The sequence below is a fragment of the Mesoplodon densirostris genome, chromosome 12 (genome assembly GCF_025265405.1).
Source record: "Mesoplodon densirostris isolate mMesDen1 chromosome 12, mMesDen1 primary haplotype, whole genome shotgun sequence".
In the NCBI taxonomy this organism is placed as follows: Eukaryota; Metazoa; Chordata; class Mammalia; order Artiodactyla; family Ziphiidae; genus Mesoplodon; species Mesoplodon densirostris.
The window spans coordinates 3,263,203-3,289,573 of NC_082672.1; the positions used below are offsets into that span (position 1 = coordinate 3,263,203).

The 26,371-nt window shown below is 53.1% G+C and overlaps 1 protein-coding gene across 1 annotated transcript in view; it reads left to right on the top strand.

Annotated features, from left to right (window-relative positions):
- Positions 1 to 26,371, top strand: part of RPS6KA2 (ribosomal protein S6 kinase A2) — a 162,383-nt gene that overhangs the window by 107,211 nt on the left and 28,801 nt on the right. The window contains exons 9-12 of the mRNA XM_060115437.1: positions 1,439 to 1,509; positions 3,164 to 3,252; positions 15,444 to 15,508; positions 23,279 to 23,381. Of these exons, the coding sequence (XP_059971420.1) occupies positions 1,439 to 1,509; positions 3,164 to 3,252; positions 15,444 to 15,508; positions 23,279 to 23,381 (328 nt within the window). The remainder of the gene's footprint in view (positions 1 to 1,438; positions 1,510 to 3,163; positions 3,253 to 15,443; positions 15,509 to 23,278; positions 23,382 to 26,371) is intronic.

A 26,371-nucleotide genomic window follows, 5' to 3' on the forward strand; every position in this document is an offset into this window, starting at 1 on the left:
AGTGATTCCAATCCTAAGCCCGCATCCGCCTGAGAAGCACCTTCCTCTGGAGGGTGGGGTGGGCTCCCGGAGGGAGACCACAGGCTTCATCCTGTCCCTGGATCCTAGGGATACTCGCGAAGCCCTTAAAGATGTAGGCTGGGGGCTTCCCTGGTGGCGCAGTGGTTGAGAGTCTGCCTGCCGATGCGGGGGACACGGGTTCGTGCCCCGGTCCGGGAAGATCCCACATGCTGCAGAGCGGCTGGGCCCGTGAGCCATGGCCGCTGAGCCTGCGCATCCGGAGCCTGTGCTCCGCAACGGGAGAGGCCACAACAGTGAGAGGCCCGCGTACCGCAAACAAACAAACAAACAAACAAAAGGTAGTGAAGGAGGAGGGACAAGAAAGGGAGGAGGACAGTGGCCCGTCCTGAGCTGATGCCCCCAGTCAGGCTTCTCCCCACTTCTTTCCTCCACGTCTTCCCCAAGCTCCCCACACTCACGTCTGGAACCTCTTCTGGTTCCCCAGCTGTCGATGGCTGGTGCTTTGCCGCGTCGCTCTTACGGGCCCTGTCATCTTGTGTTGTGAACACGCATATCTGTGAGGGTCTCCCGGGCACAGGACGTGACCTTCACGCGTCCCTAGCGCAGGTGGCGGTGCCCGTGCCCAGGAAGGTCTGTGCCCCGAGGGTCCACAGGCAGGGAGAGCAGGGCGGGCCTGGGCTCCCCGGGTGCCTGCCCCCCCTGCCCCCATGAGACGGGAAATGCCCCTGGACTTTGGAGAAGCTGACCGGAGAGGTTGGCCCCTCGCCTCTTCCAGGAGAGGCCCAGCCTCTGCTGTCTGCCACGGTCCACACGCCACGAACGGTCCTGCCACCTTGGTCTCGGGCACAGGGCATTCCTCCCTGAATTGCTCACTCCTTTGACAGACTGGTCCCCTCCACGTTCGGTGTCTCGTGACAGCTGGGGAGGTGGGTCAGTCGCCTGAAGGAGGCGGGTCGTCACGGGGATGATTCTTCAGGGCACTCAGGGTCTGCAGAGCAGCCTCCCGTTCCATCTGGACCCGGAGCTCTCTCTCCCCACCCCTCCCCTACCCTCCTGGCTCAGCCCCTCCACGGCACCCGCCAGAGAAGGGCGGGTCCTCCGTCGACCCCGTGGAAGGTGTGTGGCCATGGGCTGCAGGTCCCCACCCCCCTCTCCACGGCACTGAGCACCTCCTCATGGCCGTAGAGCTGAAGCATTTATTGTGTCCATCATCCAGCAGTCTCCCCACTGAATGCCTAGGTCCACAATGCAGTTCTGTTCACTGCTGTACACCAAGCACGTAGGCCAGCACCTGCACTTAACTGACCAGGATTTCGAGTGGGTACATGAACTTGGGCTGCATTGTGCCTGTCCAGGTCTCGCCACTGTGAAGTTCGTTTGTTCTGAACTCTTTCTCCTGTTCTGTGTGGGTCTGCAGTTCGAGATGCTCACGGGCTCGCTGCCATTCCAGGGGAAGGACAGGAAGGAGACCATGGCCCTCATCCTCAAGTGAGTAGCACACCCGCTTGGGATCCACCCCAGTACGTGTCAGCGCCTGCTGACACTGAGAGCTTCGGTCTTCAGAACCGGGACTGTTGAGGAGGCGGTAACGGTGATGAGCATTCCTGGCATTTTCATGTCAGTGGGTGACGCCGGTGGCCTCTCTGAGTGATTCTGATGAAATCTCCTACCAAAGATAAAGTTTTCCATCAGTAAAAATCGTCTAAGTTGTCCAACGGCAAGGTCTTTGGACATGATGGTTGGTGACCTTCAAAAGTGCAGGTTTGGGGGGCAAAGGGCCGCAGGGGCTCCTGAGAGAGCCTTCCCTTCTCTGCCTGTTCACCCGTTCATGCACGTGCCTGAGCTCTCCTGCCTGACATCAGCAGGCATCATATGGCCCGAGTCACTGAGTACGAACATAAGTTTCTCCTTAATTCTCATGAAGAATCTTTTAACACAGAAATGGGTTTTGCTCTTAGAACCCTAGAAAGAAGTCTAAACCCAGAGCCAGTCTTGCTGTAATAGCTTTTAAAAAACAAACAAAACAAAAAACAAAAAAACACATCATTTTTTTTTTTGGCCGTGCTGCGCAGCATGCGGGATTTTAGTTCGCTGAGCAGGGATCGAACCCGTGCCACCTGCAGTGGAAGCGCAGAGCCCTAACCACTGGACCGCCAGGGAAGTCCCTTGCTGTAACATCTTCATCAGAGCAGGCTTCCTCTGAGCGAGGTGTCAGAGGGCAAGCTCTGGGAGAGAGAAGCGGACGGGGTGAGGAAGTGGCCCTGGAATCAGGCAGGCTCCAAATGACTGTCTCCCTGCTCAGTGAGAGGGTGGGCCCACTGCACCTGCAGGAGAATCCATGAAGGTGCTTGGCCTCACGACCAGCCCTCTCAAACTCTGCTTGCGGGTGGACACGCAACGTTTATAAAACCAGGAGGCACCTGCAAAGCTTACGGTTTTGTAGATACATCGTTATATAAATAGAAGGAGAGCAGTTCGTGGAAGACACCCCGTAGAGAGGATGTAAACGGTGTTTCCCTGTGTCACGTGACCTTACACTATGGATGACATGCGTAGCTACGGTCTACTATTTTTTTTTTTTTGATGGCCTCTGTTCCTTTTAATTTTAAGAGGGAACAAGACCTTTTTTTCTAAAGCTAGAATAATTCCCTCCAGCAAATCCCAGGTGTGAACTTGTAACCTGTCGTTGGGAGTGACAGCATTTCTGACGGGGCAGCAACAAACTGTGGACACGTGGTTCCCAGAGCGAGGTCCTGCCAGGCCGTCCTTTCCCAGATGTGGCCGCAGACCCCACCGGAGGCAGAGGAGAGAATCCAGCTGTCTCCTCAAGCCAAGAGGAGAGTCCTAAAATGTCAACCACGCTGGCATCTCTCCAAAGCTTTTTTTGTTGTTGTCTTGGAAACCATAGTTAATTTCCATTTAAAATGTTCTGTATGTTCGTGGGATCATTCTTCTTTATTTTTAGTGGCCTTGTTATTTTTAGTGAATCATTATGTAGCTGTTGTAAACAGCTGCTCTGGGTCACGTGGATATGATTGGACTTGTCTGTGAATGCCGACTGCAGAACCACGGAGCCCTGAAGAAAACCCTGCGCCCTTTGGGGCTCATCCTTCTTACCCGAACATACGACTGTGCTTTTCAGAGCCAAGCTGGGCATGCCGCAGTTCCTCAGCGTGGAGGCTCAGAGCCTTCTGAGAGCCCTCTTCAAACGGAACCCCTGCAACCGGCTGGGTAAGAATCCCTGAGCCCCGCGGGCCCTCCCCGGGACACCTACATGCTCACACTCTGCTCTGATCTGGCCCCGCTCACCACGTTCTCTGACAGCAAAAGGCCCTGACGCAGGGGTGGAAGTTCTATCACGTGTTGTCCGAGCTCTGAGGATTTCAAAAACACACAGTCGCTGCCCAAGTATTGTTAGCTAACAGTCACCGTTTTTACACAAAATGGTGGCACTTACTTTAGAACTCCGTAAACTAAAGACAGAACCCTGGAAAAGCCACCCCGTCTAATTTGTCTTTGAATGTTACAGAGAGATCATAATGGTTTGCCCAGTTCTGATCTGGATCATGAATTAATTGATTACTTTTCGTTAATGTCTCCATCAGTTCAAGAGAGACACTGAAATAATCTCTGCTAGTCTAAGGCCAACTTGTCGTTCAGCTCAGCAGATCTTAACCCGATTTAGAACACACCTGCCTCAGAATCCGGTTTGCAGAGCTGTGAAACATCAAAGTGCACGTAAACCTCTTTGCACATCATTTCTGCTCCTGTCTGAACCCCTGAGCCTGCCTGGTCTAGAGCCCCGCCCCCGTCTGGTATCATCAATCTTTTCATGTTTGATCCCAGCAATTACTTTGGGTTAATTACCCCTTTATTTTGATTCTGTGACTCCTTCCTCGTGCTCTGCCCCCATCCAGTGTAGACACAGGCTCTCCGTACAGCACTGAGAGGCCAGGCGGCTGGGGAAGGCAGGTACACGGCCTCTCACATTCCTCTGCTGATTGGTTCTTTCACAAACCAGGTAAATAAGTCATTTCTCTTCCTGAGCCTCTGGTTCCTCTCGGGATGACAATGATACGCATGGAATTCTGCACTAATAAAATTATTATCTCATTCAAATCCTCACAATACTACAAAGTAGATAAAAGGAGAAATGTTAGATTCACTTATGAAAAGGGGTATATCCCTAAGAATTGCTTTTAGCTGCAAAGTAAAGAACTCTTAAATAATTTAAAATTATTTAACCCAGCTAATTTAATGTTTCAAACTGCAGTTTATTCTTCTCACATTACAAGCCGTGTTGCAGTAGAGGGTTGTAAGCACTGGCTGGGCAGCTGAACTATTGCTCTCAAAAGCCCGGATAGGTCTGTCTTCTTAGTTTACCATCCTCAGTGTATTGCCTTTTCATCCTCACACATGGTGTCTTATGATCACAAAATGGCTGCTGCAGCTCCAGGCATCACATTCATGTTGAAGGGAGCACAAGGTGGCTCCTGACCAGAGCCTCCCAGCTCTGTGGCCACAGGGTCCCACGTGTACCCGCCACGTCCCCGGGCCCCCGGGGCCCCCCTCACCTCATCGTGCATCCTAGGAAACCGGCCCCATCATAGCTCATCTTCTGGTCCCTGTGGTTGACGGACTGTGCAGGTCTGGGGCACCACGTCCCTCTGGTGTTTCCGAAATGCCTGCTTTTTAGGCAACTGGGGGAATATTGGGGCTCCGTACTGATGGTCTCAGGCTGACCATCCACCTTTGAGAGGTAACTAATTAAAAACAGTCCCCCCCAGTTTGACTGTTCTGTGATGGGAGTGATGGAGAATGGCTCGGTGTTTCGTGTAAAATAGGATATGGGGGTCTCTCGCCCTCCCCCCACTCCTTTTCTCTCCAAGTGTCAACCCTCACCCTCCCTCGAACTATCCTTAGCTCACAACTTGATTCTTTTTTACTTTAATTTGAGCTGAGGATATAATTCTTCTCCCTTCACCTGTAGAGAACTCCCTGAAATTTCATTGTAATTGGATTTAATGAATTGTTTGAAAATCTCAACTTGTTTTCATTTTATATGGAATTTGCTTTCTGTGGAAAAATTGGACAAAAAGTATCAAGATTTAGAAAAACACAAGAAAGATAATACATAAAATCACAGTCTTGAGGAATAAAATGGTGTACTTATCAGACCCAAACATGAGGTGAGGGTTTCAATTTTTACCTAAAGACTTCCTTATGTCATAAAGCGGCTAGCCAGAGCAATTTTTTTTCTTGCTTTCCATAATTGCTATACTTTTTAACCAGTGAGTGCCTGTACAGTTCTTTGTGATATCTTATCCCCCTCCTGTCTTTTCCAATTGTGGTAAAATACACACAGCAAAAAGTTTACCGTCTTAGCCATTTTTTAAGGGCACAGTTCAGTAGTCAAGTACATTTGCAGCGTTGGGCAGCCGTCAACACCATGCATCCACAGAACTCTTTTCATCTTGCAAAACTGAAGCTCTGTCCCCATGAAACAAGAAACCCCCATTCGCACTCCCCCAGCCCCTGGCACCCACCCTTCTGCTTTCTGTCTCTGTGTTTTGACTCTCCTTGGAGTCTCATGTCGGTGGAAGCATACAGAATTTGGTTTTTTGTGTGTGACTTATTTCACTTAGCATAATGTCCACAAGATTTATCCGTATTGTAGCATATGTCAGAATTACCCTAATTTTTCAGTTGAATAATATTCCGTGGAACGGGTGTACCACACTGTGCTCATCCATCCTCCCTCCGTGGACATTTGGGTTGACCCACCTTTTGGCTGTTGTACATAACGCTGCTACGAACATGGGTGTGCAAATAGCTCTTCAAGACCCTGAGTTCCAGAGGTGGGAATTCCTGGATCCTATGGTAATTCTATTCTTAATTTATTGAGGAGCCACCTGACTATCTTCCACAGTGGCTGTGCCCTCTTCCTAACTGTAGAAGCGTTCTGGACCATTTTAGCCTCTCGATCCAGCATGGCGGCCCGTGTCTGGAACCATCCATTGTGGTGAGGTGTCAGGACAGGGGAACCCTCGGCAGGGGGTGCTTTTGCCCCGATCTCTCCATACATCAGTTGAAAATGTCTGTCAAAGTAAAGCACATACTCTTCCTCCAAGTAATTCCACTTCTGGGATGTTTCCTAGGACGTAGTTGCACAAGTACCCAGAGACATACGGGATGTCGTCAGTGCAGGAAGGAGGGGAAGAAAGGAGCCCGCGTTCCCGCCGCCGACAGACGGTTCAGGGAAGTGGGGTCCATCTACCCGGGAGGTGAGGCAGGTCTGCACCACCGGCTCGGCGACGCGTCTCAGCCAGAAACGAAGAGTTAAGGAAAAACAGCAAATGCCCAGAATGGTTCTATTTGCCTGTTTAGAAGAGAGGGAGGGAGGTGAGCAAAGAAAATTTCTGGAAACACACACAAGTAGCTGTTAGCAGCGAGTGTGGAGGGCCGGGTGGGGAGGTGAGCTTTTCCTTTCACCCCAGACATGTCAGTAGTTTGATTCTTTAATCAATAACACACACTTGTTTTATGATGAAAAGCCTAGTTTTTTAAAACTTGGTTTTGAGAGAAACACGGGATATTCAGAGACTTCTGAGTGGTGCAGGAACCCATTCTTGGCCTCGGAGCTGCCCAGACGGGCAGATGTCAAGAGTGTGGACTCGTCGGGGGCTTGGGGCCTGGCCTGCCTTCCTCTCGGCAGATACTAAGGGTCCTTTAATTAGGAAGGAGAGGGACGATGTATATGTGACCCAGAAACACACACACCTTCACTGGTTCCCTGATACTTTCCAGGCTCTGGCACTGGGGAAAGAGTGGAGCAAAACTGTGGCCCTCGTTCTCATGGGGCCTCTACGATGGTAAAAGATGGGGCACACAAACGCCCCTCGGCTGCCGTGAGAAGGAGTGGGGGGAGACAGACCTCAAGGGACAGGAGCCGGGAGGGCTGCTGGAACGTGGAGGGAGCACAGATGTGAGCCGGGGAGGGAGCTAGCAAGGAGCCCTGAGTGGCAGCGCCAAGCAGAGGGCGGGGATCCATCCCCCCAGCAGTGACTTGCTGGGCGACCTTGAGCAGATGGCTGCCCCTCTCTGTGGTTTCCTGCCCTGTGAACCGAGGGTGATAGCAGAACCTCTTCAGAGGGTTGTTAGGAGGACGCAAAGAGCAGGACCAGTGCCTGACACGTAGGAAACACTCTAGTGTGTTTGACAAATAAATGCATAAAAAAACAGATATAGGACTTCCCTGGTGGCGCAGTGGTTAAGAATCCGCCTGCCAACGCAGGGGACACGGGTTCGAGCCCTGGTCCGGGAAGATCCCACGTGCTGCGGAGCCACTAAGCCCGTGTGCCACAACTACTGAGCCCATGTGCCACAACTACTGAAGCCCACGCACCGCAATGAAGAGCAGCCCCCGCTCACCGCAACTAGAGAAAGCCCACAAGCAGCAATGAAGACCCAACGCAGCCAAAAAGTTAATTAATTAAAAAAAAAAAGAGCAGAGATAATCGGAGCGCACGGACCTGTGGGGTGGGGGAGGGCATCCGGACTCTTGGCCGCATTGCTTCCTGCCACCTGGACCCTTTTCCTTCTCTGCCACTTGGACGGATAGAGAAAGTTACCAGAGGCACAGTTACTGGTAAAGAAAGCTATCGGCCTTTGCGATGCGTTTTAACAGATCTTGTTCAACTGCCTCCTGACAGCATTGCAAAAAGGGAGAATGAATGAGGGAGGGATTGTTTGACTGTCTCTGGAACGCCCCGCATCACTAGACAGAGAAGCACCTGGCCAGGTCTTAAGTTCATGCTAGAAGCAGAACAAAAGGGAACCAGCTACAGAGAAGAGGGACCTTTGCAGCCTGTCACCCTCAGAGGAGTCCTCACGAAACTTGCCACCAGTAACTTTGCCAATGGTCAGAACTTTCCTTTCAGTACCAAGTTTTGTTATGAAAATCCGTCCGGTCTCTGCCTTGTCATTCTTGAGTGCCAGAATAAAACTCGGACACATGTTCTATTATGAATGCATATGAGAGCAAGTGTGCAAAGTACCTGCCTCCTAGGTAGGGGCATACCACTCCACTCCTGACCGCGCTGCCCTTGGGTAGTGCCTAGGTGTGGTCTCACCTGCCTGACCTCCCTGGGGGCGGGAACTGGAATCAGGAAGGAGAAATGAAGACATCAGCTCCTTTATCCACCAAAACACACAGGAGAACAAACAACTCAGTCTCATCTCTTGCAGCGACTGAAGTTGTCTTGAGGGTCACTCTTTTCTTGCAAATACCATTGCATTTGGTGGAGAAGATTGTCACAGGGGACCAGGTGACTGTGACCAAGTCGGGGGGTAGGGGGTGCTAGATTTGTTCTCCCTTCGTTCTGGAAGAAGGAAATAATTTTCTAAATCTGTTTTTTGTCTTAGAATTTAACATCACAAAAAATCATAGTTCTCTAACCCAAAATATTGTTGTATTATTTAGTTTGCATACCTGATGATAGAGAAAGATGGATTTATCTCATTAGGTGGATAGATAACCATCAGTTAAAAGATACTAGCCCAGTGGGGGCCACAGAAGCATGGAAAATGGCCCATCCACGGCCAAAGATTGCCCTTCAGATAATTTCTAAAGTGAATTATCATAAAGCTTTCCAGGAGTTATGGACCATCCTGCAGCAGTATTTCATATCCTAGGATGTCCAGACTCACATAAAGAAGAAATTATAGTCGGAATTATTACTCACCCAACTTGACCCGGGTCAGCTACTAAATTTAATTGCCTGAAAATCTTTAGCCTTAAGGTGGAAATTATCTTGGTCTGCACAGGGAGCTAGACTAGGAGGCTGGGACTCTTCCCCTTATGATTGCCTTGAGCCTTGTTCTTGACGCCCCCAAAAACGTCCACTGGCCATTTGGGGAGGTCGTCAATATCAGAAGGCCTCACCCAAACCCGGTTCCTCACGCAGATCTGTGGTTTAAGCACATTACCTTCAAATCAGCCCAGATCTCTGTCTCTTGACCCTTGAACTGTTGGAGAGACCTGTCTGTCCACATTTCCCTTCTTGACCAGGACACCGGTCATGTTGGATCCGGGGCCACCGCTGCCCCAGCGTGACCTCATCCACACTAATCACACCTGCGATGACCTCATTTCCAAGTAAGGTCGCATGCTGAGGTTCTGGGGTTAGGACTTCACCGTCTGAATTTGGAGGAACACAGTTCAGCACCTCTGAGAGGGTGTCCATAGCATTTTCAGTGGAAGAAACGGCAGAGGTTCTCCTTGTTGATGTCACACGCTCGGCAGGTGACAAGACCGAGGTCCTCGCCCCAGATCACCTGTCCAAGGCGGCATGGCTGCCAAGTCGAGAGCTGGCGTTTCCCCCCCATTGTCCCCTTAAGGTGCTGTGTCCTCACCCAAGGAGTCCGAGTCTAAGTCTCCAGCCCACCTCTGACCGCAGTGTGCACTGCTCAGTGAGGTGCCCCATGCACCTGTGGCAGGTGCTGGTGACACACAGGTAGAGGATGCTGCCGCGTGGGCAACCCAGTCGTGTGGGCAAAGAGGCCAGAAATCTCGGGTAGAGATCCCCCCGCCTTTCCCTGCAGACCTGAGACACCTGAGGAGCCAGCCAGAGGGAGCCCCCTCCTCCGGGCAGGACGCCGGGGCTGAGGGGCGGAGGCAGGGCCAGGGTGGTGCTGGAGGGACAGACAGATGGAGAAGGCAGACAGGCCCCCACCCAGGCCGGGCCTGGCAGGGCTGGGCGGTCAGTGGAGAGGAGGGAGGGAATGGGTGGTTTTCTGTGCCGTGAGTGGAGAGAGTTTATTTTTGTCAAAAATGGAGTCAAATGTGAGTTTATTTCCACCACGGTGGCATGTGGACCCGGCAGCTGGAAAACTGGATTATTTGGGTTTCGCACTTGATGGAAGCAGGTGCAAAATGCCCGCCCAGCAGGGCTGCCTGGGACCCTTGGGTGGCACCTGCAGGCTTGTGCGTGTGCTGGGGAGGGGGCAGTGGGGGGCGTGAGTTCTGGGCCCGAGAAACGTCACAGGCGCAGTTGCAGATGCGGAGAAGACTAGCATGTGAGAGCACGCATGTCCTCCAGGCGGCCTGGGTAGGGGGCTGGGAGGGCAGGGCAGGCGGAGAGGGCTGGGCCCGGCCAGGGCTGCGACGCCCCTGGTCGGGACCCTCGGAAGGACGCGGCAAGCGGAGCGCGGCAGTCTTGTTTCTCAGAGGATCGATCGTTCTAGTCGTGAATTAGAGAAGAACCCTCTTGGGGCGTCTCTAGCTCACCCCTGTGAGCATCTGTAACGTAAGTCCTGGACATGCTGGACTCCTGGGGGCACACGGGGCAGAGGTTAGAAAGGTGTCAGACGTGCCCGTGAGCATAAAACAGCGCAGCCAGTCAACTACCGCTGGTGCCCGGAGAACACGTGTGGGCAGGGCCCGCCCACTTGCCCAGGGCTTCTGCTTTTCGTGTTTCCTTTTTCCATTCCAGACTCGATCTCCAGAGGGTGTGCTTTCCTGATCTGACTTCAAACACCATCCGCTCTGGGCTCCAACCATCTCATTCTGGTCCCACGGGCATCGCTGTGACCTTTTGTAAAGGGCCAGCCTTTGACGGCTTGGTCAAGGCCAAGCGAACGCCCCAGCCCCTGGTTTGGAGTTGGTGGTCCCAAGCCAGCCCTGAGGGTGCTGCCGGGGCCCCGCCTCAGCCAGCAGGGTCCCAGAGGACACAAGCTACGCCAAGCAAAGATTTTAAACAGTAAATGAAATTTCAAGCTGACCGACAATACTTTAAGACTCTAAAAATAATGTGTAGATGATCTGTAAGTGACTGAGAAGTGAAAAAGCAGACCTGGTGTTCAAATCCTGGGTGGTTATGGACTGGCCTTTAGGAGTGTGCGGGTCCGGTAGAGTGCAAAGTATGCAAGGAAAAGAGGCAGACGTGAGTTTATTCTGAACGTGCCCAAAAGCATTAGAGGGGGACTCTGTGTGACTCTCAAACGACAAAAACAAATATTTCAACAGAGTCACAAAGGGTCCAGGGATTAAACATTTCCCAAAGCTATCTGTGGACAGGAAGATTCAAGGAAAACATTTTTGGCCAATCCCCAAACCTTTTGGGGATGATTTACTGTGAAAGTGGAAGCCCGTTCATGATTAAGCCCAGGAGGAAAGGAACGGGGTCGCCTCGTTAAAAATGTGAGGTGGAAGGGCTGCAGGTACCCAGGGCCATAGAAGAACAGGTCCCAGCCTCAGGCACAGCGCTGCGTTTTACAGCCACGTGCCGCTGGAAGACAGTTCCAGTGGGATGCAAAACTGCCCGTCAACCAATGCGGAGAAATCCGAGACGGGGGTCCAGATACAGAGGTTCAGGAAGACAGCCCAAACGCGATTGGAACAAAAGTAATTAAATGTTCATACGCCAGAGAATAAGCGTGAATTCTTGAATTTGCTGCCCCAGTGAACTCTTTCTGCGTATTTGCCAGGCATTGGGGATCTTAATCAAGACTCGCCAAACTGCACAGAGAGAATGCTGTTCTTCCGTTCTCCATGTTTCTGTCCATAAGTACCTGTTCTTGTCAATTCTTCGTGAGCCCTCCTCTTGGGGACAGAGTGAGACTTGAGTGCATTTGGTGATGAACCCACAGCAAGTGAGCGGAGATTCAGAGACAGACACAGACACAGTCTCTGGACTGTCCCAGCTCGGACCTCTGCTCACTGCTGTTTGTCAAATGTATTAAACAAAAAGGAGTTGTCCAGCACAAAGTAGACTCTTTTAACATGTTTCAGGAGAGGATAAATAGAACTAGAATCCAAAATAATAACCCCATGTGCCCTAGGAAGGTTGACAAAGGCTTTAGAGAACTCTGTGCAGAAATTCTTTCTCTTTTACGTTTTCCCCTCTTTGGAACACCTGGAATTTTTGAGTAATAACCAAAGTGTTAATACACTCTCGAGTGTTTGTTGAGGCCTCGAAGCACGAATGTGTGCAAAATCTCACTGCAGTGGAAGAAAGAAGATGCAGATAAAAATGTCCTGAGTAGGAACCCGAGAAAACCCAGCTGGTACTAGCAAACGATTGTAGTTACACCAACACCTGTATTTCCTTTCTGTTTTACTTCGTTTTGATTCTTGCAGAGCATACTTGCAAATGATGAATGAGCATGAAATGCAGTGGGTACAAAATGCAAAGTAGATTTTTCAAAGTCACACAGTCAGTGAGTCACTGTACAGGTGCCTCTACCTGGGCTCAACGTGTAAGCACCAGTCTCCCACCTTTGACTAACCCACAGAGCTTCCAGCAACACAGCCAGCATTCACCAAAAAGAGCGGGAAGAGGTACAAATCAGAGGCGGTTTTTCGTTTCTCTTTAATCGTCGTGGCCAGAAGTCTTTTTCAATCCCGAGCTCTGGTCTTCATCAAAGGAGGCCTGCACGCAGGTGGGCACGAAGCCAGACTGTTCATTCTCGACATCTTGTTCCAGCAGCTGCTTGGGCACCTTTGGAGGGCCTCTAGGTGGGGATGCCTAGGCTGAGACCAGATCTCCGGACTCAGGTCAGGGGTTTATACAGCAAGGGATGGACATGGACATCCGGAGCGTCCTCAGCGTGAGGTCCTCAGTAACAGCACTCCTGACACCAGACGTGTGGGGTTTTCCACACCAACTGCGTCTCCACTTCTCTGCAGACACCGACTGTGTGTCCTATGATTGATTCAGCTCAGTTCTGGCACTGACCACCCAGAGTTATCTCAGACCCCAGGGTCAGGGTCACCCCCACCAGACACCCCATCTCCGATGCCAGTCCCAAGTGCCAGGTTGTCCATGTGCTTCCGGCCCACCAGCTGTAAACCCAGGGTTCCCAGGACCCCCTCCTCAGCTGTGATAATTCACTAGAACAGATCACAGAACTCAGGAAAGCGCTTTAGTGAGTTACTGTTACCGATGTATTACAAAGGATGCTCTAAAAGATCAGATGAGCAGCCAGATGAAGAGGTGCATAGGGCGAGGTCCAGAAGGGTTCCCAGCCCAGCCGCTTCTGTCCCTTTGGGGTTTGGGGGGAGCCACCCTCCTGGTTGTTCACCAGCCCAGAAACTCCCCTAACCCTGGTGTTCAGGTTTTGTTGGAGGTTCCATTATGTAGGTGTGATTGATTCAGTCACTGGCCGTTGGCGACTGGACTCAGTCGCAGCCCTTCTCCGCTCCCTGGGGTTGGGGCGTGTGGGCGAGTTCGTCAGAGGTGGATGAAAGTTCAAAGCCTCGTCACAGGGTTGGCTCTGTCTGTAGGGTCTTTCCACAGGTCACCTCATTAAGACAAATTCAGGTGTGGTTGAGAGGGGCTTATTATGAGTAACAAGAGATGCCTCTTTCACGCCTGGAGCCCTTCCAGGAGCCAGTGACCAAAGCCAGACATCAAAACAGGAGATGCTTCCTTCATTCTTATGACTCAGGAAATTACGAGCGTCTTCGGAGCTCTGGCCAGGAGCCCGAGACAAAGACCAAAATATATACTTCTTATTATATCCTAATGTCTCAGGAGAAAGGCCAAATTGGATACACACGTCGGGGTGGGGTTCTGGGGCGCGGAGCGGAATCTTTCTTCCGGTTCTGCTCCTAAACTCCGGTTTGGTCCTGGGCATGTTACCCAGCCTCCTTCAGGCTGGTTCCTTATCTAGAGAGTAGGGATGGTGTCCAAGGCACTGGGTGTTGGTGGCATTTAGCAGGAGAACGCCTTGACGTGTCTGCCCCGCGGCACTGCCCCGTGTCCCTAGAGGGGGAAATTCCGGGTCCGTTCCTTGTTCGTCCATTTGCATACCAAAGGGATAATCCCCAGATCACTGGAGTCCAGCATAGTGACAAGGCCAGGGGCTCTTTCCCAGGGTGCTGGCCCGGCCAGGCTTCCCCAAGGAGTGGGAGCTAGCCGGACCCTCGTCCACCTAGAGGCGACCCCGGTGCCACGGGCAGCTTCGCGCCTCCTTTTCTGCGCATGTCGCGGCTTCGACCAGGGAACAGGGCCGGAGGTGATAACAGGAGGCGATGAGCCCACAGCGGGCTGTGTCTCCCAGGACCCCCGGCGTCCTGGGGGAGGGTCCTCCCGCTTCTCAGGCCGGACGGCGAGGCCGGGCCGGGGGCTCCGCGGTGACCTCCGCACCTTCCTGCTTCCGGCCTCCCAGCCACCTGCCTCCCTCCCGGGGATGAGGGGGGCGGCTCAGCCTCGTGGGGCAGCCGCGGGCCGAGCCTCCGAACGGGGCGGGGCTGGGCCCCAGCGCTCGGGGTGCAGAACCGGGAAGCCTGTGTGGGCCTCGCGCACGACCTGGTCGATTGAGACGCAGGAGCCGTTTCCCCAGACAAAGCCGGAGCAGGAGTCGCCCGGCCCGAGGCCGCCCGCCACCACTACCCGCATCCGCGCTGCTTCCCGGCCCCTCCCTGACTCACCTTCCCATCCTGGAGAAAACGCAGACCTCGTGGGGCCTTAGGGCTTGGCTGTTTGATTTTTGTTTTGGGGTTTTTTTTTTCAATTAATAGACTTATTTTTAGAGGCATTTTAAGTTTGCAGACAAAACGGAAGAGAAGGTGCAGCGAGTCCCCACACGCTTCGTCACCCCCTGCACGCAGCGTCCCCAGCTGTCAGCTCTTGCTGATGTGACGCGCTTGTTAGAAGTGATGACGCAGTATCGGCACATCCTTACTACCGGAAACCCGCGGTTCACGTCAGGGTTCACTCTGGGAGGGGTAGCTGCGGGCTTCAGCAAGTGCATGACGACGTGTGTCTCCCATTAGGCGTCCGAAGTCCTGTTCACGCCCTCACCCATCCCTCTCTCGGGGCTCAGGATTTCACGTAAGCAGCAAGGCAGGGAGAGATCAGGCAGAAGTAGCCAGCAAAGCAGCACTGTTTGTACACAGTGTCCAGGTGACAAGAAACCTCTGTCTCGCGCAGGCCCAGGTGGACACAGGCCACCTCCGTCTCTCTCCAGGTTCCCGTCCTGCTAGAAACGGCCTCTCCAGGCCCTGGCTTCCTTCCGCTTCCCCGTAAGCCCCAGAGCAGCCTTATAGGGCTCTCTGCGCTGTAGCCTCCACCCTGCCCTCGCCCGCGTTTTCTCATCCTCTGGAAGGCCCGGCCTGATGCGGGCTCTAATGGAGACTGGGATGGGCCTCCACTTCCTCGCCCAGATGCCCGGGCATCCCCACACCTGCAGCAGGAGGTTCTAGCCTGCCCGCCCCACCTCACCTGGTCACAGCTCTGCAGGGCTGAGTGGTGGCCTCTGCGGGCTGTGAGGGGGCAACTGGCAGGAGAGGTCACAGCTGGGGGCTCCTTCCCCCTGGAGGGCGTCAGGACCCCCGCCCCCTCCCTGCTGTGTCAGAAACTCCGCAGAACAGTCACGGGTCTGCTCTGATGCTCATCTCTGCTCTGTGGTCACCGCAGGTGCTGGCCTGGACGGCGTGGAGGAGATCAAGCGCCACCCTTTCTTTGTCACCATCGACTGGAACGTAAGTTGCAGGCCAGCGTCCCGACTGCACAGAAAGCACAGGGAGGTGGGGCAGGGGAGTCGGTAGCTGCTGGGTACAAACCCGAGGTCAGTATAGACCCGTCACCTGGAGGAGCGCACTCCCTCGGGGGGCTCCGAACGCTCAGGCATTTCCCCAGCGCAGACCAGGCGCCGCCACCCCTTCCTTCCCTGCGGCTCCAGGACTGGAACCCCTTCCACACTTTCCCTGTCAGAGATCGGCCGTCCTCAGTGGCCCTGCAGCCGGGCCACCTCCCCGAGGGCAGAGCAGAGGCCACCCTGGGCCCAGCAGAAGGCTGAAGGGGCCCCTCGGCCGCTCCCGGGCTGCACAGGCTTTCAGTTTGGGGCCTCTGGGCGCGCAGGTTCGGTACTGCTTCCTGGCTCTAAACAGCATCCCGCCTGCACTCAGCAGTCCTATAGAAGTTGCTGCAGAAAAACATTATCCAGACTGGAAAAGACAAAGCCGTTCGGGACGCTTGTTAAAGACATAAAGAAGACTTCGCTCAGGGGGCTGTCAAGATGGCGTGGGGACCACTGCAGGGGGGTAGGGGGTCCAGCCGTCGGGAGAGAGATGGGGCTCAACTCCGAATACAACAAGGAAGGAGGGTCATGTCAGGGGCCAGAAAGGGACTAAGAGGAAGCGCCAGGGTAAGGGGCCTCCGGCTAAACCTACCGACCAGGATTCTTGCTGAGCCGGGTCAGGTGTCCAGACAAATCCAGCAGTCAGGCCTGCTGGGAAGAGCTCAGGGGCCCGAGCAGATCGGGTCAGAGTCAGGGGACGTCACCGGCTCCGTGCTGCCGGATGGATGTGGACTGCGGCCCCCACCCAGGGAGGACCCCAGGTCCAGTGCTCCCAGCCGCCTGACTGGACACGGCATGGAGCTGGACGCCAGCTCAGAAGTTCCCGACTCTCACTTCCCCGGCGCCTGGCTGCTGGCTCTGCGGGGGAGGGTCAGGGCAGGCGGCTCCCCAGGCACCAGCCGACCACCGGGCCAGGCTCCCCGTCTGGAGCTGGCAGGCCTCCTCTGGGAGAGGTCCTTGGTCCTTTCCCATTGGGTAAGCACAGCTCTTAGCTTTGGGGTTTTCTTTTCCTGAGCTAGTATTTGACCAGAATGTTTACAAAGTGAAAGTCTCTCTATGCTGCAGAGGGCAGTGCCCGTGTCTGCCTGCCCCCCTCCCCGCAGAGTGTGGGGTGTCCGCGAGCCTCGGGAAGGGGTGGCACTTCGGCTCCTGTGGGTGGGCAGGCCCCGCCCCAGGTCTCACCTCTGGGGACATTTTTGCACAAACGGCACGTAAAACTCGCTGCTCGCCGAGCTTCCCAGCCTCAGCCCGACAGCCTCTCCTCCGCTCTCCACCTCGGCCCAGGAAGCACTCCGACTGGCAGTGGCAGCAGTTCGCTAACCTAGTTTTAGATGCAGGTGATAGGATACGTGCACACAGTTAGACTCGGTTTCAGAGGTAAGAGTAGAGAGAAACCTGGTGACTCTTCGGTGACGTGAGGCGCCTGGGAAACAGGGACAGCATCGCTGGGGCAGGGGCTGCAGTGGGAAGGGACCAGCACAGGAGGGGAAGGAAGGAGGTCCCGGCGGCCACACCGCTCAGCACTAGAGCCTGGCTGGGAGGGGGGCCGTGGGCAGATGCTGGGGAGATGCTCACCCCAGGACGGCGCCAAAGAAGGGGCTTGTCACGGGGGATCCAAGTCAGCTTCGTGAGGTGCGTGGGATTTTCACAGTGCAGTGGCCCTGGAACACTGCACGCTGGGTTCCCATGCGTTCCAGAAAGCCCAGGTCTGCGTGAGCTCTGAGCAAAAGTTGAGGCCATTTAGAGCAGCCCTGGTGCACGGCTGGGCCTGGCTCTGTGGTCAGCACAAAGTCCCTGGCTTCCTGTACCAAGAAGGTGGCACTTCTGCGTCATGTCAAAGCAATCGGGCTGGAGTTAGGTTGGGAAGTTTCTTTTGTTGCTTTTAGCGTTTCGTTTCATTTCATTTTGGTTTGGTTTGGTTTTTGAGCGAGACCCTTCTGATGCCCTCAGACAGCCTTACCTACTGTCATTTCCATGTTGACCCGAGGATGACCAGGCAGGGCCAGAGGCGTGGAAGGATCTCATTGCATCCCTCACTCTGGATGAAGCAGCCAGAGACGGGGGGGACTGTGAGAGACCACTTTTGTGCACATTGATGTATTTAATGACTACTTGGGGCTCACCCGTGTCAAGGTGAGCAGGTGTCCGGGACATAACGATGGAAAGGCTCAGCTGTCTTCAAGCTGCTTCCAGTCCGGGGATGCAGGCGTGCCGTCACCCAGCCACGGAAGAGGCGTGTGGTGGGGCTGCCCCGTCTGGGAGGGGGTGACGCCTCAGAGATTGGAGGAGGATTGACAAGGGGGGAGCGGGGGAGGGGGGAGGAAGTCCTCCCAGCAAAGACCTCCTGGGACCGCAGCCTCAGTCCAACCGCTCGGGCCCTTCCCGGGACGATGAGCTGTCGTCCTCTCCAGCCCCGGCACGAGCTGGTCAGCCCCGTAGGGGCCTCTGGGTCCTGGCCAGTGACCGGCCCCGGCTTTAGAAAGACGTGCACGGGATAGATTTGTCCAGATGTGCTCTTTCTGCTTTCGGCAGCTTAGATAACTGGAAACCACAGGGGAGGGAGACGCATTTGCAAAAACTGTTAGTACCAATGGGCCTTCCCACTGCCAGGCAGGTGCTCAGAATGACAGTGACAGGGCATCTCCTTGACTATTCAACTCTACCCCAGAGCCGGCCTCAGGATCCAGCTTGGAACATATAAGGGTGTGATTTCACCTCTGCTTCGTTCTGTGACCCAGAACTGCCAGCAGAAGTTTTTGGTTTTTTTAAGTAAACACCTGTCATCCAGCGCTTCTCCCTGGGGACTTGGGGCTTCCTGCCGGGGCACAGTGAGTCCGTGGACACTGCGCGGGGCGGGGGGGGGGGGGGCGCTGCCCCGTTCGTCCTGCTCTGCCGTCACCTGTCCTCAGGGCCTAGCAATTAGCGCCTGCCCAGGAGGCATCCGCCCTGAAAGCTTGCTCCCTGCCATAGGAGAAGTGAAAAATTCCAGGTTAATTATAGACTGAAAGCCTCTGCAGCCGGTGATGGGAGAGTCAGGCACAGAAGCTGCGTTTACTTTTCCCCTGTGGCTGGAGCAGTGCTGAGAACACAAAAATGAACACTTCGTCAAAGTTAACCACCTCGGGCCCCGTGAGCTGGGCCAAGGAGCCCTCCGAGTAGCCGGGCTCCCCTCGCAGTGGGAATAATGCTTCCACAGCCGAGGCCCTCCCTGTAACTATGATGACTCATCCTTCCAGTCACTTTTATTAATGCTGGGAGTACACTTGTGCTGTTCTTTTTACTTTCTGAAACCCTTCCAAGCACATCACCGGTTGGCGGGTGTGAGATGGGGGGGATTCCCCGGGGGGAACTGAACCCAAGGCAGTGAGAGGCGTGCGCACCATCCCTGGGCGACCTGGCGTCGTGTGCAGAGCCCCCAGGTCGCCGGCCATGTGGGCTGGCAGGAGGAGAGTGGGGCTCCGGGCCGCAGAGGGGGGACCCTTCGGTGTGGGTCCCGGGAGCTACCGGCTGCTGCTTAGCACCTCACCGTGCGTGGGCCCCTTCCACGGCCCCTGGAAGATTGCTGTCGACCTACTTCCATGTTAAGTACACCAGGAGAACTCACCCTTCCAAGGAGCCGGCAAGTGTCTTTGTTCAAAGACTTCATCGCCCTTTGGCTCAGGGGTTTTGTAAATCCAGATACTGGGGTTGGAGCCGCTCTCGGTGGGGTCGCCAGTGGAAACAGAGCTATGCACCTCGTGGACCTCGTGGACCTCGGGGACCAGTGCTGCGTCACTGAACTTCTCCCTGTTCCTCCTCCTGCCCTGCCATCGCTCTGCATCTGGATCTGCATCATTTCTGCGTTGCTATTTCAAGAATCATCTCTAACGGTGCCCTTTGCCTAATTGGAGCGTGTTGATTTTGAAATGCCCGGAGCCAAAAGTGCCGGCAGAAAACAGGTGTTAGGTCTGTGGCCCCGAACTAGCATCAGTCTTCTCTTCACCATCCAGTTGCTATTTTTATTTTGCTCCCTCTGTCCTTCCCTAGTCACCTGAAGGTCTTTTAGGTATACGTAGAATTCGGACGCACCTGCAAAGAGCATCCCAGCCTGTCCATGTGCGACGTGAAATCCGTTCCAGCGCTGCTACGACTTGCAACTTGAGATCATCATCCTGAGATCCTGGGACAAATGCCATGATTTAAAGTGACGCCTGGTGAATTTGCTCATGAGATCCCACTTTCTTTCCATCAGTGTGGGGTACATTGTTCCAGAGGCTCAGAAAGGGGAATCTAGGTCAGAACTATGCCGCATCTCATCAAGCTCAAAGTCCACAAAATGCATCTGCCTGTTCATTCTCCATTTGACCCTGTGCACAGCGGCGGACATTACAGAATGGGAAGCAAGGTCACCTTTTCCCTAAATCCTCAAACCCACACCTAGGTTTGGACACCTGGAAAGAAAGAAAAAACATGTATAAGAATAACACATATTAGCACTTTCCAAAATGTTTATCCAGTAACAGGAAGACATTGACAGGCCTTTAAGACTGCAGCAAACACAAGGGTGTATCCAAAGGGCAGGGTGACCAAACACCCCAGGTGGCCTACACAGCTCTTTTCTGCCCACTTGAAACCAGGATGAAACCGCAGCAACCGTCGGAGACGGAGAGGGTGGTGGTCTGGGGGCCGGTGGGCCGATTATGCTCACAGGCTCTGTCTCTGCAGGGACCAGTGTCAGGGTGAAGAGGGGTCTTCAAGAGGACTTCCTGCTGCCCTCCTGCAAGCCTTGGGAAGCTTTCTTCCACGCTGTCCCTCGGGTCAGTCAGGCTCTCCATAGCTGATGCACAGGCTTACAGAGGCGGTTTGGAAAATGCAAGGAAACACAGACATGTGCTTGCACACGTTGCCATGTGAAGCCAGAGGTTGTACACGCTGCACACCAGGTTCTGGGACTGGCTTGGTGGGCATCTGGAATTGGGATTCTTCACAGGGCGTGAGCCGAGCACCGTCCTGGGCGGGGAACCCCGGGTACCACATCCTCTCTTGCTTCCCGAGTCATCACTAGATACTTCAGTTAAAAGGGTACCATGCTTTCCACCCAAACCAAGTCCACAGCAGCTCACGGCCAGGGGACAGTCTGATTCCGATGAACTCTTCTCCTTATGGCTGATGACTTGGAAGTCAGGGGCTGTGTCTTCTCCCAAGGGGTCAGCCTCCCAGCCAGGACCAGTGAGCTGCAGTCAACGGAGGCAAGTAGAAGAATCGGCCTGGGAGTTGGGGTGAGGAGAGGAACTGAAATGTATGAGCTTCAGCCTTCAGATGCAAAATGTCTCTCATTTGCATGAAATGACAGCCAGTTCTGTGTGTGTGTGTGTATTGAGATACAGTTGACATATAACATTATGTTAGGTTCACGGTTTGCAAGGCAGAAATAGAGACACAGATGTAGAGAACAAACATATGGACATCAAGGGGGGAAAGCGGGTGGTGGGCTGAATTGGGAGATTGGGATTGACATATATATATATATACACTAACAGGTATAAAATAGATAACTAATAAGAACCTGCTGTATAAATAAATAAATTAATTAAATTTTTAAAAAAGAGACAACATGGGCTGTAAAGAACAAAACACAAACCCCCCCCCCCAAACACTTGGCCATTTGTCAGCTAAACAACAAATACACTGTTTGAAAAAGAAATAAAAAGTAAAAAAATAAACTAAAATTAAAAAACCATTATGTTAGGTTCAGGTGTACAACAGAATGATTTGATCTTTGCATTGTGACGTGATCACCATAAGTCTAGTTACAACCTATCACCACACACTTATAAGAAGTTTTTTTCCTGTGATGAGAGCTTGCAGCCCAGTCTTAGGAACCGTAGCCACCAGGCTGTCCCGTACATCCCCAGGCTGTCCTGTACGTCCCCAGGACTTATTTATTTTATAACCGAAAATTTGCACCTTTCGATCCTCTTCATTTCATTGGGTCCATTTCAGCCGCTCCAACCCCCCTCCCCAAACTCTCCCAAGCCCCACCCCACCTCTGGCAGCCACACGTGTGCTTTTATAATGGAAATCTCTCCTGTAAACAAATTCCCGCTCATCTTAGAAGCAGGAGTCCTGCTGCAGTGGAGATTCCTCTGTCCTCCCCCTTCCCTGGGAAGTAGCAGGAGGACTCCTGAAGGCAGAGGGAGAGGCTGTGATTTTTACTGGATCAGGACAAATATTTATTTAATAACCCAGCTCAAATATCGCTGGTGGGAGGGGGAGCATCGAGCCCCGCAGGCCAGGCTGGGCAGCATTTTAATCGGGGTGCCGAGCTCGCCCCTGCTTATTAGATTTCCCCTGACAAGTGCATGCGTCAGGGAAGTGCATTCCCACCGTACTGGTGTGTCTGCGTGGAAGGCATCCTCTTTCTATCTGGAAAGGGCTTATAGAGGAACTCAATTCGGAATGAAATCTCTTCACCCAGGGCAGGAAATGACCGAATAATGCTCCACTGAATTAACTCGTTTTTTTCTCCTCCGATGGTTCCCAAGTGCACTGCCCCCCCAGCTCCACACGTGCACCTGCAGCCGCAGCTGCTCTGAGCCCCGGGACGGAGCCCAGCGGCCACCGGTCAGTGCAGCTGTGGCGGCGCCTTCTGGAAGGGTGCGCTCTGGGCGGGGTCTCCCCTGGGATGGGAAGAGTCTGGAGACCCAGGCCCTCCTCCCGTCTGCCCATTCGTCGCCCTTGACCCTGGAGGGGGTCTTACCTAATCTTAGCCTATTTCCTCGTCTGGAAACTCGGGTGACAAAATCTGCATTACATTGAAAGATTGAGAGTGGATCTCCACAAGTCACTGGCTCCATTTCCAGACTCCCCTGAACTGGGGGGTCCTGAGTCCAGACCTGGTGAAACAGGAGCTCTGAAAAGTGCCTGAGCCTGGTGTTTCCAGCCGGGAAACAGTCCTGATCGGTCCTGCATCAGGACCCCTTCCAGCAGAAGGGGTCCTTGCTGGGCCTGAGAGGCTTGGAACAATGTGTGTGAGGGTGTGGCCTCTGCTTCCCGCCAAGGCAGTGCCACACGTGGCCACTTCTCTGGCTGATGCTCCGTCAGGCCGTTAAAGTGTGCAAAAATGTGTAACTAAACCCAGAAGCCCGACGCAGCCCCTTGACTTGAGCAGAGGGGTCTGGACACCCAAATTTGGTGGCAGCCAGAGTAGGTGCCCCAGGGAGGTGCACAGACATTGGGCTGTGGGTGAGGAAGGACCTGGATGGGGACTGTGTCCCCGCAGAGCAGGGTCCCAGGTGCTGGCTCCGAGGTCTTCTGGGCGGGGAGCACTTGCCAAGGAGCAGGGCTCTTCCTGCTGTTACCTGAGGGTGGGGCAGGGTGTAGCTGTCCTGTCAGATTTTACTTGAAGAAGAAGATTCTACTGCCCAAAAGAGGTTGAAAACCATTGCCCTAAAATCAAGAATACTTAGATATTCCCAAACCCTTTTCCCTCGAACTATGGCTTTTATGTCTCTTTATAAGCTATGTAACTATATTCTATGTCGTATACAATAGATACCATATTTTATGTGTTACGAAACGTGTCAGAGCTCTGGGAGGGGCTGCCGTGTGCTGGCACCTGATTGGCGGGTGGCACAGATGGGTTTCCCGCCCGCATTCTGGCCCTCAGCGCCCTGTCTTGCTGTCCACGCAGAAGCTGTACAGGAAGGAGATCAAGCCGCCCTTCAAGCCGGCGGTGGGCAGGCCAGAGGACACCTTCCACTTCGACCCCGAGTTCACGGCGAGGACGCCCACAGGTGTGTGCGGGCAGGGAGAGGGGGGCGGGCCTGTGTGTCTTTCCCATGGCGGGTCCTCCAACCTGGCCAGGTAGGGACAGGCATCCAGGAGCCAGAGAGCGCCATGTTCAAGGGCACTTCCATGGGATATAGTCCTCAGTTCTGTTTGATGCTCTTGTTCCTCTGCTCGTAGTAAAGGCTTACGTGATCGAACCACTTATCAGTTAGCCCCCAGGTAACACCCAGCTGGGAAATCTTGGCCTAAGTTGTCAGTCCGGTGACCACCTGTCAGAGGGACACACCCGGGCAAGCTCGAGAAAAGAACCTCAAGTCGATGAAAACCTCTTGTTTAATTAGGGAGGTTTTATGGGAAGAGGGAGCCTGTCGGTTAAGTCTGTTAATGTGTGGACTATTGTTCTTATTCATGCAAAAAAAAAACCTGTTTGAGAAGTTGCATCAGCTACTGTATCTCGGCACAGCAGATGGACTTGTGTATTTAGCCTCTATGATGTGTCTTAAATTACTCCTAAGGTCTACCAAGTTCAATCAGAACTGGTCAGCTCCCTTTAAAATTTGTCATTTTGTGATATGGATAAATTAATATTAACCTTGTTTAGATATGGTAATTGTCCTAGTCTACCCAGGCGGCCATAACAAAATACCACAGACTGGACGGCTTCAACTAGAGAAATTTATCTTGGTTCCCCGTGAGAGGTCTCTTCTGGGCTTGTAGACGGCCTCCTTCTCTCTGTGTCTTCGCGTGGCCTTACTTTGTGCTCGAGGCGAAGGAGAGAGAAGCCCCTGGTGTTCCTTCTTCTTCTTATAAAGACGTCCGTCTTGCTGAATCAGAGTCCCACCCCCATCACCTCATTTAGCCTTAGCTGCCCTCCGCAAGACTCCTTCTCCAAAGGCAGCCACATTGGGCTTCAACGTGTGAATTTTGTGGGGCACAGTTAAGTTCATCCCAGTGAAAATGTGGTGATTTTGTCTAAAACACAAATTAACATGCCCCTTCTGGAGATATGGGTGGGAAAAGTTCAGCCAGTTGGTAGCTCTTGGGGCTGTGTGATGTGCTCATGGGGGGTTCCCATGCTTTTCTCACTGTTATTGCATCTAAAATTTTCTGTGATTAAAAAAGGATCATGAAACAAATAGATGGTCAGATACAAAATATCAAGTAGGTAAAGTTGCAACAGAGAATCCACTGGGCTCCCTCTGGTTTAAGCTGTTGGTGAGAGCCTGTGTCCCGCACGCCAGGGGGAGGCACGTTAGGGGTGTGAGCTCTGTGCAAACACAGAGGGTTGGGGACATCCCTGGGGCCGCTGGTGGTCCCAGGGCAGCTCCTGACCCAGGCAGCAGGGGCTCCAGGGCCGAGAAAGAAGCAAATTCTGGGGGCCCTCAATGAGGGAGTCGGGACGCAGACGCTCACTGATTTCTTTCGGGTCCTCCTGCAGCCCCCAGATAAAACTAAGACTGTCCTCAGGGACAGAGCTAGAGTGATGCCTGCTGTCACAGTCTGGGGTGATCGCTGCTGCGAGATGTACCATGGCTGCCGAGGAGGTGGACGAGATCTACGTCTGTCCTCTCTAGTAGAGACGGTCCAATGTTTCTCCAGTTCTCAGCGGCCTCAGAAAGTTCTTGGGTGTTGGGGTCAATCCTTCCTGTTGACAAAATTGACCCACTTCACAGAATCAGATTACTTTTTAGCTTCAGAGTTTGGAAAGACGGGGCAGGATTGGGGATTCCATCCCAGGTGTGCCCGCAGCTCACCTGAGCAGGTCGCTTTCTTTCTCCTCCTGTGGTTTACGTGAATGTAAAGGAACACAGAAACGATTAACCCTGACAAAGGACACTGCCTGTGATGACCACCACCCACACGACCTCCCCTCGGTCCTTAATGAAATGTGCACTGTGTCACCGAGGGTTTCCGTCATTCGGAACTCTGTGCTTAAAATACTGAAATAAAGACCATGTTTGTGCTGCCTGGCAAGAAAATGCTCATACAGTCAGCTCGAAATTAGTCACCTTTACATGCTTTTTGTGTTATCCGCGAAGAATTTAAACTCCGACCTAGTCAGCCTGTGTGATTAGCAGGCTTTTTTTTTTAGCACCTCATAAGCCTTTTGTGCCCAGAGAATTCAAATGTATTTTATTATTAGCCGAAGGAAAACGTAATTAGACACAATGCATTTTAATGACGTCCAGAAATCGCTTTTTTATTCCTTGCTGTTTGGATTTCTCCAATCAATTGTACTTAAAGTCAACTTATTGCAGGACACAGTTTGCCTTTGAGGAGGTAGTAATTGAAGTGCCGAGACACAGAAAAATCATTCTCTCTATATATTTATAAGAGAGTAGAATTTTCTAAGCGCATGAGCTGAGCGCACGGCTCTTAAAGGGCAGCAGAGGTGACGTGATTCTGAAGCAGCGGATAATCCACATCCTGCGTTAGACTTGGATGCTGCACTGTCAGAATTTTTTGTAGTGGCCTTAAAGTCTTTCTTTTTTAACTTAAACCGATGCTAAAGCTGGTGGATATTCCCTGAAGACACACCAGCTGCCCATCAGAGCCTGCTGACCGATGGGAGATGCCACTCTAAGATTTAAAAACCCAGAAACGTATTGCACAAGTCAGAAATCACTCCTAGGATCAGCAAAGGTTGACTGTACTCAGCTTTAAACTTCCTTTCATCCAACTCACATCTTTGCTCTTCTTTTAGTACTGAGCTAAGAATCGGCGCTCCCTAGCCAGTTATAATGTGTGTTAAATGTCACTGATACCACCTACCATGTGGTCACCCTGTAGCTACACGGACCCAGTGTTGGCTGTGACAACCTCTCGTGAAGTACGTGTGAACCTCAGCTGGTCTCTTGGTCTGAGCAGGGAGCGGCAGCCCGGGCACGGAAGGCATGGCCCTGGACTTCACGCCTCCCTGGTGGTTGAAAGTCCTTTTGCTTATTTGATCTACAGACTTTCCATTCACTAGGGAAGGTGTATCAGTTCAAGTTCA